The sequence below is a fragment of the Stegodyphus dumicola genome, chromosome 9 (genome assembly GCF_044657685.1).
Source record: "Stegodyphus dumicola isolate Sdum_Otavi_A_Nest chromosome 9, ASM4465768v1".
NCBI classification, from domain to species: Eukaryota; Metazoa; Arthropoda; class Arachnida; order Araneae; family Eresidae; genus Stegodyphus; species Stegodyphus dumicola.
In genome coordinates, this window is record NC_140776.1 from 38,679,082 (window position 1) to 38,694,859 (window position 15,778).

At 33.4% G+C, this 15,778-nt stretch overlaps 1 protein-coding gene across 2 annotated transcripts in view; it reads left to right on the forward strand.

Moving 5' to 3' along the window:
* Nucleotides 1-15,778, forward strand: part of LOC118197677 (cell adhesion molecule Dscam1-like) — a 952,054-nt gene that overhangs the window by 753,326 nt on the left and 182,950 nt on the right. For both annotated transcript variants that reach the window (XR_015042957.1, XM_085823340.1), the window contains exon 17: nt 3,159-3,390. Coding sequence is in view for 1 of the 2 variants with exons in the window: in XM_085823340.1 (XP_085679466.1) it covers nt 3,159-3,390 (232 nt within the window). In the remaining variant the exon portion in view is untranslated. The remainder of the gene's footprint in view (nt 1-3,158; nt 3,391-15,778) is intronic.

Consider the following 15,778-nt stretch of genomic DNA (forward strand, 5'->3'; position numbering starts at 1 on the left):
GTTGTAAGAATTTCAGATGTTTCTTATCTTGTAGTGACTCCGGAAGGGCAGCAGTATGAGATAAATTCTTCCTTCTTTCTGCATGCCTACGTGGTGTAATGGTAGCACACTTGGCGCATATTCGAGAGGTCCAGGTTAGCGTCCGGCGAGGGCATTGCGCATTTTTCACAAATCCTGCTTTAAAAAAAACGCTAAAATCTCTACAGTGACGCCCGAACTAAAAGGTGGTGGATGATAATTCTTCACCACCAGGATTTTGCGACTAGATCCTCTAATCCCCAGTCGCATTTAAAAGGCGAAGTAGATAAGGCACTTTCTCCTTTCTTTCTGGTAATGGTAGCACACTCGTAATGGTAGCTCACTCGGCGTGTATTCGAGTGGTCCAGGTTCGAGACCCGGCGAGGGCATTGCACATTTTTCACATCTCTTGCCTAAAATAACCTAATGACTCTACAGTAGTGCCCGAACTAAAAGGTGGTGGATGATGATTGTTCACCACCAGGATTTGGTTATTGGGTCTTCTAATCCCCAGTCGCCCTTTAAAAGGGTGTATATATAAATATTTTCTTCCTCCTGTTTCATGCCTTCGTGGTGTAACGTTAGCATACTCGGAACGTATTCAAGAGGTCCAGGTTGGATTCCCGGCGAGGGCATTACTCATTTTGCGTGTTTCCTACTTCAAAAATCCTAATTACTTTACAGCCTGTTTGAAGCTAAAACCATAAATCTGTGATATCTGCGAAGCCATGTACGTAATCGTTAAATCTAGGAATCGAAGAAAAGAGAAATCTTTATGAACTTGCTTTTATCTAGCGAATTTTACCGTACATTCGATTAAAAGAAATCTACCATATCTCATGCAAGATAGGGATGCGCTCCATCTTACCCAAAAAATATCTTCTTAATTGAGCAGTTCTAAAGCAGGGCCAGCTTTGTTTCCTGTATGCAACGGCTGCGATTGTCAATAAGTATTAAATTTTTGATATAGATCCTCAAAAGATATTAAACGATGATAAGCGTACACGTACGCTAAGTTCCCCCCCCCGGGGATCGAGGTAGAGAACTCTGCGAAGCTACTGCCTTCGATCTGTACCTAGACAGTTTCCATGGGCGTATACAAATAATAAACCTAGTGATTCTAAAGGCCCCAGAAAGATTGCTTATCGGTCGGCCCGTGGGTCTGGCACGTCCTAGAGCTTAAGGTTCTAATAGCCCGGGATGCGTAATGGCAGACCGCACATTGAGTTGAACAGTGTTAAGCGAATTTCGCTTACTGCGCATGCTTAATGGTGTACCTTTGACGCGGGAAGAAATACTGGCGACTAAAAGCAACCCTACGCTAGCTTATTCGTGATCACCATGGCTGTCGAGTGTGGTCGAGTGATGTGTACAACTTCAATGTTGTGGAACTTTGTTTATTAGTTATTTTAACGTTCATACCGATTGCACTTGTTTATTTTTCTAATATATTTGTCATTTTAATTTGTTTAACAGTGCATTTAATAATTGTTACCATATATTGTGCTTAATAATTCGTTATTTAGATGTAATTTGTTTACATGTTATAATTCTCAGTAATGTAAACTGGATTTTCCCGCTTAGTTTGTTAACGTATATTCGCGCTTTTATTTCTTATTTAAAAGAATTAAATAAACAGCATTAAGGAATTGTAAAATTTCATCAATGTTATTTGGAAACACTTGCTATATTTTTTACGTATGTCCGTGTTTCTTTACGTATGTACGAATGGAACGTATGGTAAATTCTGAATTGTTTTTATTCCTTAAAAGTGTAATGAATAAATTTTCAACTAATATATCCTAAATTTCAGTCTTTTTCTGAGCGAAAATTCGTACAGTTCCAAAGTGAAGTGCAGAATTTCATAAGTATAACATTTTACATTTTGAATGCAAACACTGCTTCACATTATTTCGTAATAATTATTTACATCTCCTCCATCTATGCCTGCATCAATTTTTTCATCGGGTTATTTATCAATAATTCCTGGTAGAATTAGAAATATATTATTAGAAAAGGTTTTTCCTGTATCATCTGCAAGGGACTGAAATTTAAAGCGATGAATTATTGGAATGAATTTTAGTCAGAATTTGAAGTTATTTAGAATTCCACTGCAGTGGAAAATATGTTATTTAGATTTCTGTTGCATTAAAAATTATTTAAAAGCTGCATAGAAATATTATTTTGAAATGCAAACATTTTAAGTACCAAAATTAAAAGTATTTAAAAAGTAGCTATTGTCATTGATGATAGATTAATTGACTTGTCAAGGGAAACAAACCAAGACTTCAGTACATAAACAATATATTTTTTATTCTGGGGGGTTATCATTGTTATTAATGGTGTTATAATCAAATAAATAACAAAGAATCTGCAAGTGAAACGTATTTTACTATTTCTTTGAATTTAGATATTTTTCCGAATATTCCAAGCATTTAAAAGAAATATATTTCACAATATTTTACATATTTTGTAACTGTGAATGTATTCGTAGTTCCGGAAGTTCTGAATATCTGCAGAAACACATATCTCGGTCTATGATTTAGCTGGCTTAGTAAGTTATGGCATGCGACATTCGTTTAATACTGTTCAACTCAATGTGCGGTCTGCCATTACGCGCCCGGGATGGCGACACGAGTTTTCTGGGTAATGTTCTTGGGCGAGAGGAAGTCCGTATGACTAGTAGGTAGCAAACTGACGACCAGTTTCGCCAAATGACGACGACGTCAATCCTCTCCAAGGTAACGAGGACAGGGGCTGATGGTGCGGCGGTTGACGATCCTCTCTAATGTACGAGGACAGGGCTTGAACACCTGGGTCTGATTGAGCGGGCACGTAATGTCGTTTAGTCTGACTGAACGTGGAATGCCCAATAACTTATCTTATCTTACGCTAAGTCTGCGTAGTTATAATAATGGGAAAATTATTGAAATGTCTTTGCTTATTAAAATTACATGCTCCGGGGGACTTAAATGCTTCCATGTCTCATGCAAAATATTTATTGTATATTATAGAAAGGCTTCGGATTTGGATTATTTAAATATAGTAAAGCTCACAAGCGTAATTTCCTATATTACGCAATCTATATTATGTAGTTTTCATTATAGCATGTTATAAAGTATTACATTTATTTTCTACAGACTCCGTCCGAAGAAGCAAACAGTATCGATGGCTTTTATGTTGGTTACAAAATGCAAAGAAGTCCTGAGCCGTACACGTTTAAACCTGTAGATTTTAGACAGGGATTGCATCAGCATTTTGAGATTGGAGACCTAAATCGCTATACAGAATACAGTATCGTTGTTCAGGCTTACAACAGTAGAGGAGCTGGTCCACCGTCTGAAGAGGCTACGGTTCGTACCTTGGAATTCGGTGAGTATCATAAAGCAGTTTTAACAAATTTCATGTAGAAAATATTTTTTGGTTTTATTTTAGAGAGAATACAAATTTTGAAGCATCATTTTTGCATAAAAAGGGACACTTAATTCATTTAAGAAAACGGAAGTGTTCAATATTATTCTTAAAAAAAAAAGACCTTTAATAATATATATGAATGAGCCAGAACGTCTTGTAAAAGGCTAGAAGAGAAAACAGCTGCTTTTCTTTCTCATAAATATTTTCATGTTCAAACTATTCATTAGTATCAAGGAGACAAACGGTTATAGCTTTCTACATTATAAGACATTTTAGTGGGTGATTTCTAAAAGTCTTAAAATAAAATGAAATATTTAGCATTTTCCTCAATAAAATTGCTTATTATTATAAAATTTAATAATTCAAAATAAGAGTTAAATAAATCCTATAAATAAATAAAAAAACTAAACTAGGTGATAAACGTATATAAGGAAATGTATTATTATATAGAAGCTTTTACGATTTCAGTTTGTTTTAGAAAAGTTAGAAATATGCAAAAATAATGTTAATCTATTTTTGCCAGAACATTACATGCCTTCAAAGAGAGTTTCTGTTAACGCAATGAGTCATATGCCATTTATAAATTAAGGTGCCATTGTACATAAGGAAGTTTACCGAGTTGCATGGAACTTGTTGTTTGTTTTGGTACTCTGGTAAATGACTTTAATCTTTTGTTTCACATTTAAAAAGTGTAGTTTCCTTTCATGTGTTATAGTTTTTTAATGTTTTATATTAATTATATATTTTTAATTTAACTTTTATAAATTCGTACATATTTAGTTTATCAATCCACTTGCTCAAACTTAAGACAATGCATTCCATTAAATATTTTCAACTACACACAGCAATAAATTATGTATATATATATACATGAATAAACACAAAGTAAAAACCAGTTCAAAATCTAATCCCGTTGCGCTCTAAAAGCAGCAACAAGTGAAAGTAATAATTAAAAATAAATTAAATTGAATAACACGTTTAAAATTCATTTTATATTTTTTAATTAAAAACATAAACAATTCCTCATGTACCACAAGCAATTAATTCCTCGTGTACCACATGCGGCTTACAGAAGTAAGTATGAAACACAATGCAACAGCGAGTCCGGACACCCGGGTGGCTTACTTAGACAAATCGGGTATTGTCCGGTTCCTTTAAGTGTTAATGCAGCACCCACAAAAGGCTTCATATGATCAGGCTATCGGGTGTTTATTAAGATGCTTCATATGCTTATGCGGACATTAAACTATACATTATACACAATTTTTTACATATTTTTACATAAACATTAAGTTACACATATACTAAATATAAATGCAGACATTACGAAGAAACGCAAATACTAAATGCATTTCTTCATACTACACAATTACTACGTACTAATGCGGACATTATGCTATACAGATTACACTTTCCTACACTGATATTAGAAACTAATGCAGGTACTTGATAGCACATAGATACTAAATACTTATCCCGACATTTCAAAGATATGCAGATACTGAATACATAAAGAGAATACAAATATATAATCAATACACAAGAGCACACTAATCCAAAGTGACATAGGTCCTTATGTCTCTAGCTTTCCTATCATTTTTTTAAATTTCTTAAGAATTGCCACCTGCTTGATAAAGAATTGCTTAAATGGGACATCAGAGTCTGACAACCGCATGTGCCACTTCTCTGTGAGTGGACAAATGTTATGTAATGGTCTGGGGATCCAGCCTCGCCGCACACATAGAGGTTAGAGGAAACAAATCCTCTTTTCCAGAAGTATTCCTGAAAACGACGGTGGCTTGTGACGAATCGGGTTATGAGTGGAGCTGAAATGAGGCATTGGGTGAATCTCTGCTGTAAAAGACCATGGCTCTTCTTCCCTGGAGAATTTCCTCCCATTCATCCTGCCAATGTTGTAGTGCAGTGTCAGGATACCTCTTTTGAAATGGGATTTCGGAAATAAGGTGGGCGCGATTTGAGCATCTCTTTTGCGTGCGGCCTCTTTTGCAAGCTCATCCGTATTTCTTGTGGCCGGCGTGGGCTTCTTTAAAGGATATATGAATATGCTTGTGGTGCTTATTTTCACGGAGCATGCATTGTATATCCTCTACGTGTGGGGCAGGATGGAATGAATTTCGGATCGCATTAATTACTAAGAGGCTGTCTATAAAAATATAATATTTTTCCCCATTATAGTCTTCTGTGGCTGCTATGGCCTGTCAATGGCCACCACTACCGAAAGACGGAGTGCTTAGGCCTTAAGTGCCCTTTCCACGTACATAGTAGGGTACCATTCCCCTTGATTACAACTCCACTGCCGACTCCTCCCAAACAATAAAAAAAACCTTTTCAAAAAATTATGAAGCATTACAATAAATTACAGTGACTTTACAAAAAATAGTCACAAGCACGTCTTTCAGAAATAAACTGCTGAAAACCTGGAGGCAAGTTAATATTAATATTTTTAAGGGCCAGTTTTAAGATCTTTCTTTCACTGTCAAATTGAGAACACGAAAGAAGCATATGTTCAACATTTTCCTTGTCACCGACGCTGTAATCACAAGAAATCTCTGGACCCAATTTAAATTTGCTCAGTTAACTTTTAGAGTTTCTATTGCCCATAAGGAGTTTAGTCATTATATAAATTGTAAAAACATTATTACGGGACAATCTCATTTTGATGGAAGGGGAAAGTATCTTAGTTAAGCTCCGTTTATCTCAACTTGTGTATTCTTAATCCCACGACTCCACAATACCTACATTGAGATTCTTATAAAAGGATTTAGGGATATCGATAAAAATGTCAATTTCGCGCTTGGTGGCATCTTCGTAAGAAAATCGACCCATTCATTCCTAACAATATATGTATATCCACAAATAACAGCAAAGGCAACCGAAAGGTTTTTTATCTTTCACGGTTTTAACTTGTCCTTGGATCTCTACGGTTATATTATTAGAAGAAGAAACACACTTTACTGTCTTCAAGGAAAGGGAATCGGTACAAATGAGATCAGTACAACAGAGCAGACATGTTTGCGAATATCTGAATTATATAATAGACGGTAATAAATAACTAATTTTGTACTGAACATTCTGGGAATGTTATGGATGCCGTCATAGAAAGACTGGGATAGAAACTTTTATAGTATAATTGCGTAATCTCTGATATTTTTTTTTAAAAGTTGTATTGGTTCTCTCGTGGCGGAATTGTAAATTTAAAGACGAATTGTTCGGCGGTGTTCATTCTGTTTGCTACTATTTGGCGGCATGCAGACTATCAGATAATGAATGAAAAATTATGTTTATGAACTTTACGTTTTATTTATTTAAAGCTTTCAAGTACCCTACATGTATATATATATATATATACATGTGTGTGTGTAAAGTCTTAGATATATAAGTACGTACATATGCAAATATATACACAAGTAACTACTTTTAGTCTGCGAATTTCCAACAGTTTCTCTGCTATTGAAGTTAATTACATGTGTGATTTTAATGATTTTATACCCCTCTGTAGATTTTATTGCGCATCTTCCTGAAAATAAGCCAAAAATTGTACACTGCGAGAAAAAAAAGGGGGCACAGTTCTATATTTCCCACTACTACTGTGCCGACTGACGAAATTCAAATAGCGTTTTTCATGTCTCAAAAGCGCGACTTAGGTCATATATTAGATTTATATATAGCATCATTCCAACGTATGTATTTTGACACAAAATCGGACTTTTTCTGAAATGACATGCTAATGTTTTTTCCCATTTTGATTCTACGACTCAAATTATGCCTAAATATTAAATTCTAAAAGTTTTGGTGAGAAATGTACGGAGAAATTCAAAATTTTATCTTGGCATATTTTTTCCAGCTTTTGCCAAGAATAAATTACTAGGCAAACTTCTTAATTTATAGCAACGTATTTTCTTTTTCTTTTTTAATTGTAGACGAGCGGAAAAAGTCAGCGTTCATTTTTTCAAATAATTTTTAACAAAGTTCGTAAATGACATTTTCGTTATTATCGCCTATAATAAATACGCCAAATTCCAAAACGTGCCAAAATGTAAATTCACGTATCTTAGGAAATTTTGAATTAAGAAACTCTAACTTTTAAACTAAACTCTAACAGGTATGCTTAGAAATACATATACTTTAAGATGATGATAAAAATTTTATAGGTCATAATTCAATTTTGTTTTCGAAAAATGTATAAAAAATATTTAAAAATATAAATTTTAAAAATAAATCATAAAAGATATGCGAATTATATTTGGATTAAACCTAAATTTTGAATTCTGGAAGAAGGAATCAAGTAAGTTTATTAAAAAAAGAGATATTAATAAATCTATATGAAATTCGATTAACATTGAAGAGCTAAAATGTTGAGAGTAAATTTTTTAAAAACTACTCGTGCGATTTTTAGAAAACTTGGCAGTTTGGTATAATTTGCGTCGTAGAATTGAAATATGGGAAAAAATTGGCATTTCATTTCAGAAAAAGTCCGATTATATGCCAAAATACCTATATTAGAACAAGGCTATATAGAAATCTAATATATATCCTATGTCGCGCTTTCGAGACATGAAAAACGAAAGTTGGATTTCGTCAATCGGGCCAGTAGAAAGAAGATATAGAACTTCCCCCTTTTTTGTCGCAGTGCATACGATTCAAAAATATTATGCACAATTACCGTCTGTACGTTTTGTATGCATGATTGCTATGACGTTTCAGAATTCCTATTTTCTAACAATAATTCATCTGGTTAAAAAGCTAGCTTTTTGTAAGTAATCTGTCATTACTTCTCTACAATGCATTTTTTCTTCTGTATAATGTTGGTCATAAGTCTCGTTTCTATCGAAAAATTATTACAGTTATGATTAAATCAGTAATTTTGACACTGGAATTAAAAAACAATATCAGTGATTACTTTGGTGGCATAAAATTTCATGACACAGGACTAAAACTACAAAAATAAAGTGATGTTTCAAAAATGAACAAATGAAAATAAGAAGAAAATTATTTGCTGGACATGCAATGACTAAAATGTAACTAATAAATACTGTATAATATAATTAAGACACAATAACACGCCGAACAAATACTAATTCAGAAGTCGAACAACTTCTGTTGCCCAACATTGTTGGTCCGAAAATCACACTTTCAATTTTTCTGCTGCCAAAATTATTCAAAAAACATTCTCCATTGGAGAACTGGATTTTCTAGAGGCATTTCACATTCAAAAAAATCTTTGTCTTCTAGTTAACGATCATAATTCCAATCCATCTTTGCCTTCGGCCTTTAAAGAAATTATGTTTTAGTTCTGGTTTTATCAACAGATGGCGCCACTAGCTGATTTTCTGTCCAGTCATTCTTATCTAATCATTATGTCCTATCTCGTTCATTTGCGCTTTTGCAGCTGAAGATGGTGTTTCGGTAAAACCATCGAAACTAGTCCTGTGAAAATTTGAAAATATAACGCTGATTTTTGTTGTTTGACTTCTGAATTAGTATTGTATAGCATATTTAACAAGAGATAGTTACATTTATTAAGCAGTCAGATTTTTGTTAAAATTATCAAACCTATTACAATGTGATCGATATTTTTATTTAAGAAGAAAGTTGTCTGGTACATACATTATAAAGGTACATATTAAGTACATGCAACACTATATCTATACACATGTGACACAGTTATAAATTTTAAAATGGGTCATCCTGAATGAATTCTTTTGTAAATGCTGACAGATAACGGATTGAGGTTTTGCGGTTCTTAAGAGAATGAGGTCCACCAGCAGCCGAGCGGTAAAGACGCTTAATACTGGTAGATGGTCTGAGGTTGGAATCTTGCAAAAAGGCTCGTTGCAGGGTCGTTTTCGTAGTTTCCCTTAGTGTAACATTGATACGCTCCAGTTTCTCTTATAAATTCTTCTCACGGGGCACGTACGAAGCACATAGTAAAAATTATACATTTCGGTGCGTATACATATATATGTGTTTAACTCCTTCTTTTTATATCGATGTTGCAATTAGCATTTTAACTGATTTATCCATAATCATAAGAAGAACAAAAATTTAGTTGCAAGAATCCCCGAATAACTAATGAATTGAATTTGAACGTTCAACTAAATAACTTGATGAACTAAATAACTTTAATAATGATACCTAATCTGAATTCTTAATTAAATTGAATATTTCCGTTTCAGTATTATTAAACAGAATGGAGTAGATAATAATCCACTTGTTCGACTAAGAGTTTTGTACTGACCAATGAAAATTTCACAGTCAATATGCTAATGTCGTGAACAAACTCAGACATGGCAGCTTCGTATATAAATTATGCGCAAAGTTGGCGGAATTGTTAAAGTTGCTCAGTGAATTAACATCACTTATGCGGAATGTAACCGTAGAGAGGATGAAATTCGCTGCATAGAAGACATTCAAACATAATTTTGTTTGTACCTTTGTGCAAACAAGAACTGTACTGTGGTATTCATACAAGAATTGTGCTTGGTTAGGTAGTTGGATACACATTTTAAAAACTTAGTGGTGTCAACTAGGTATATTTAATGTTTAAAAAAAAGGATCTTTAATTCTAATACTTATTTTTGACCATATCATTGTGCATAATCAGGATAAATCGATGGATTCATGGCGTAGAAGATGAGACGTCTTAGAATCGATGCATTATTTCATATTGACATTTTGAGTCTTGCCAGTTTTATATCTGGGACAGTCAGAACAATTTCTGAACTGTTTTAGCTCATTTTGGAAATACGCTATTATTAAAAGTATGTAGAAAAAAATTATTTTCCTTCCGAGGAGCTATAGAAATTCTATCAGCCTGAAATAATCGTGAATGTTTCGGTCTTTTCAAAACTTGGAAGAATTATTATTGTAAAAGACAAGCAAGATGTATCTTTCTTCTTCAGATTACAGAAATGCACTCTCAGTACAGCTTAAATTAATTACTTTAAATGAGACATTTTTTACAAGTGTCACAAACAAAATAGGTTTCCAATAGTCTATAATGTTACAATTATTCTACATCCACCAGTTATTTATATCTTCAGCCTTTACTATAACTCAACGATTCCCAAAGTGTGGGTCGCGACTCGGCACCGGGTCGCAGAAAAATTCAGCTGGGTCGTGGCAAAAATTGTAAAAACACAAAATATCTATAGCATTTTGCTCTAAATTTAATATTTTTCGAAACTTTTTCAAGTACTGCAGGTGGCAACCCTTTACCACCGTTTCCTACCGGAGCGTTTAAATTCGGATGCTCTGATTGGCTGATTTCGATTCGTCATTCAATGCCTTCTCCGGTACAAGCGCCGTAAACTCACGTGTATCAAAACAAGGTTATGTTTGAATTTTTGTTACGTATTTTATTTGACAATAATTATTATTACTTATTATTAATAGCAACTTCATATTGGTAAGTAATAAAAATACTTATAAATCATTAATAAACAAATGCTTTTTATTAAAGCTTTCAACCTTTTTTAAAACGGATAAATGCTTAATAAAGAAATCTACAGATTTAAATGATGATGATCAACCAAGCACGAGCAAAGCTAAACCTCATGATCGTGAAGAAACTGTGTCTGAAGCACCTAAAGCAGATATACAGCGCAAAAAATAACAAGCGTAAAGCTACTTGGACTCGCAACTATTGTGACCGAATATTTACGCTTTGGGTTCATTGCAGGCGGTAGTCAAAATAATTTGCCGTTATGTGTTATTTGCAATGGTCAACTTTGAAATGAAAGTATGAAATCGTCAAAGTTGAAACGGCATTTAAACACACTCCATTCTGAGTACTATGATGAGCCAACTAACTTTTTTACTGATAAGAAAAATGAATTGATTGCTGCTAAAAAATGAAAAATAGACTCTTACCTCACCAGTCAAATAAAAACTTCACTTTGACATAATCAGGATAAATCGATGGATTCATGGCGTAGAAGATGAGACGTCTTAGAATCGATGCATTATTTCATATTGACATTTTGAGTCTTGCCAGTTTTATATCTGGGACAGTCAGAACAATTTCTGAACTGTTTTAGCTCATTTTGGAAATACGCTATTATTAAAAGTATGTAGAAAAAAATTATTTTCCTTCCGAGGAGCTATAGAAATTCTATCAGCCTGAAATAATCGTGAATGTTTTTGAAATTTCCAAATTAATACTTGAAACTGGGTAACCTCATAGTGCTGGAGAAAAATTATTACTTCCCGCTTTGAAAATTGTCGCAAATAATTTATACGGAATTAAGGAAAAAGTTTTATTTTCGGCGATACCATTATCAAATAATACAGTTAAATGGGGAATTGATGATTGCGCGAAACATTTAGAAGAACTAGTTGCTCCAGTAAAAAAGAGCAGGTTTTATCTTTGCAAATAGATGAAAGCACAGATATCGAGGATAATGCAAATCTAATGTGTTTTATAAGATATATTGACGAAGACACCATACAAGAAAATTTTTTGTTTTGTAAAAGGCTACCGACAAGAACGACCTCAGATGAAATTTTTAAGGCTACCAATGATTTTGTCAATAGTCACGGTATCGATTGGATGAAGTGTGTTGGGCTAAGTAGCGACGGAGCACGTGCAATGGTAGGCTGTCATAAAGGTTTGTTTAGACAAATTGAAGAATTATCAATTAATTGTGTATGGGTGCACTGTAGTATTCATAAACAAGCGTTGGCGGTGAAACTAATGCCTTTAAATTTAAACATGACTTTGGAACAATGTGTCAAGTTTGTTAACTACATTAAGTCTCGTCCATTAAATAGCAGACTTTTTAGGAAAACGTTTTAAAGGAAGCGTTTTGAGCTAAAAGACGAAACCTTGGTATTTCTGAATGAAAACCCACCCATCTAAAAAAGATGCTATTTTTCCATTTAAGGATAGATTCCACGATTTCGAGTGGTTAATGAAAGTAGCTTATTTGTGCGGCATATTTGCTACAGTCAATGAATTGAATTTAAATTTGCAAGGCTTTGGTTTAAATATTTTCAAAATATCGGAAAAATTCGCTGCAATAATTAAAAAAAATGACTAAGTGGAAACAACGACTTTCAGAAGTAAATTTTAAATCTTTTGAAACATTACATAAATTTATTGAAACCCATTCAAACTACGATGAAGATGGTGTGGTGTATTTAATTATGGCAAAGCACGCGAGGGCTATCTGCCTAAGGGGAGGAATGCCTTTCGTTGAGGACTTTCTAAGGGAAACTGGCTCGTATACACGTTACACATGGGGAAAACCACGAAAACGCCCATGCAGCCAGCCCGTTCGCGGGATTCGAACCTCGGACCGAACTACCAGTGTTCAGCGACTTTACCGCTCGGCCGCTGGTGGGCCTACGATGAAGAAGATTTACATCTTCAAACACTATCAGTTTCAATTCAAGAACATCTTTCGGAGCTAATAAATAGTTTTAAAGACTACTTTCCGGCTATTCCTTCAAATAATATGTGGATTAAAGATCCTTTTTATGTCGATATTGAAAAGGAAGAAATGCTTAATCTTAGTGGACAAGAAGTTGATAATTTAATTGAAATTTCATGCGACCCGATCTTAAAAAAGTGTTTGAAACTGTACCACTAATTAATTTTTGATTGCGCTGTCAAAAGGAGTATCCAAGCGTAAGCGAAAAAGCGATACAATTTTTAATGCCTTTTGTCACCACTTATACGCGTGAAACTGCGTTCTCAATCTTGCTGTACTTCGAAACAGATTGGAATTCGAACCTAATTTGAGAATAAAATTAACATCATTAAGTCCTAATTTGAAATTACTATGTGATGAAAAACAACATTATCCTTCGCACTAAGGTCAAAATATGTAAAACAAAATTTACTTTAAGTTTTAAATGAAGATAATGGATTGTCTTTAATTACTTATGTTTGTGTTATATAATTATTTTGCAATTTTTGTGTATGAAATAAACAAACAAACAACTTGAATTTTAATTTTTATTAAAAAATAAAATTTGTTTTGTAAATAAGTGTTTTTTTTAAAGGTGGGTCACGAAAAAATTTAAAGTCTCGTACCGGGCCGCGGTCAAAAAAGTTTGGGAAACGCTGCTATAAATTCTACTTTCCTTTTCTTTGCCAGAAATATGAATCAGCCAGAGAGTATTTAAGCTGAGATTTTTTGATTGTGAAACAGAGGGTGTTTCTGCCACTCGAGGCCACGTTACTTTGTTTTGTCAGCTCTGATAAAATTATAAATATTCGGCTTTGCGTTATAGCTGTCGTTATTTAAATTGTTACGTTCGTGATATGTTCTGAGCCAACTTAGATTTAAATTAAATTGTGTAAATATCTGACTACTAGGTTAAATTTTTAAATTTTAAAATGACTGTTATTTTAAGTAGCATCACCACAAGTAGTGTTCGACCTCATGATCACAAAAAGTGCGTTTGTGTTCCATTAAATAGAAAGTAAGTTTAATTTTAAGTTTCCATTAAATAAAAGTACATTTTAAGTTAAATTAAATAAAAATATTTGTTATAAACTTTTCAAGACATCGTAGCTCGTTTCAGACCCGTTGATAATTCGCTTAACGTCTGTTTGGAGCTTGATACTAGTGTCTACTCCCAAAGAAAATCAAGCTCTGTAAGACTATAAATAGCAAATTGCAAAAAGGAAATCAAACTCTGTAAGTCTATAAATCGCAAATAGAAAAAAGGAAATCAAACTCTGTAAGTCTATAAATCGCAAATAGAAAAAAGGAAATGAAACTCTGTAAATATAGCAAATTGGAAAAAAGAAAATCACACTCTGTTAAGACTATAAATAGTAAACTGCAAAAAGAAAATCACACTCTGGTCAGTCTATAAATAGCAAACTGCAAAATTTGTAATTTGTATCCGTTATCATCTGTGTTTAAAATACAAACCAATAAATGCTATATAAGAAGCTTTTGTAAGAATCTATTTAGTTTTACTGACCAGTTATTTTATGTTAATTATGTTAATTATCTTTCTTGCTTTCGTTTTCCTGCCAGAATGCTAATTTCTAGTTCGCGTACATTCAAACGAGGTAGAAAAAAGGTATTATTTAGGTTTTAGACTGTAGAATCAGAGCGTGTTCCTCCTGCTGAAGGTTACGTTGCTAGTCGAATCTCTCGATAGCAGTTTATCTGATTCGGTGCGTTATTCTCGCCTTTAGCCTTGTCACGCCCATGTTATGTCCGCGCAAACTTGCGAGCATTCTGTATGTGTAGCCTTTGGGTTAACCTACAATTTGCTAGTTAAGTTCTTTACTTTTGAGTTACGCCAAAGCACGAGCAGTACCTTATGTTAATCTACTGATTTAATAAAAGGGAATTTTACACCATTTCCAAGTCCCCATTGTAATTCCAAGACATAGCCAAAAGTCGCTTATATCTTCCAAAGTTCTCATCTAATTTACGTTGACAAACAAGAGAGGCTTCATAGCTGTAAAATTCTGTATTAATATATAGACTGCAAGTCACTCACCACATGTTTTTTTAAATTTTACAAAAAAAGAAATATACTGTTTTGATATTTTGATAGTTTTGCAATTTTACGTTCAAACAAAGAAATACAAAAATGATCTACGAAGCCTAAAAACATTTTTTGAGTAGAGTTTTATTTTTTTAACACTAGAGCAATAGTCTTATAAAATATCAATAATCGGTATTATTTTTATCTACGAACTAAAATATCTGTACTTATAATTAGCTCAGAAGGACCATTAAATTTCGTTTTGGCCACCAAATATTAGAGCCCTGCATTATATTTAAAGAAATTAAATAATGGAGAATCTGTATGAATGTATGTTTCTCGCACGGTGAAAAAGCATCGGTACCCAGGGACAACAAATGTTGAGTAACGGAGCCCTCCACTGGAATATGGGCATCCGGAAGCCCAAACTTCGAATTTGTTTTATTATCTAATTCATATTTTAACACGTTAATAAAAGGTTAATAAATTTTTGATTAACAAACTCAACAATATCAAAGCGAACAACGGCAACACTATACGGAAGGAAAAATTTAAAAAAATAAATAAATAAAATTAAAAAAAATCTGATTACGCCCAAAGGTGAGTTTTTTTAACGTTTTTTGTGTTGCTTTTATTTATTAAATATCATGTTCTTCGCACTTAAAATATAAAATTCAGTTCAAGAACAATATCGCAAAATGATTTTGCGATAAATAAAGAAAATGAGTTTTTCTTTAGAATTTCCGATACACAGTCTGGCGCGCTGGAAATATTTTTTTTTCTTCTATACAACGTTGCCATCGCTCGCCTTGAAATCCTTGAGTTTGTTAATCACAAATTCGTTAAAGTGTTACAAAATATGAAA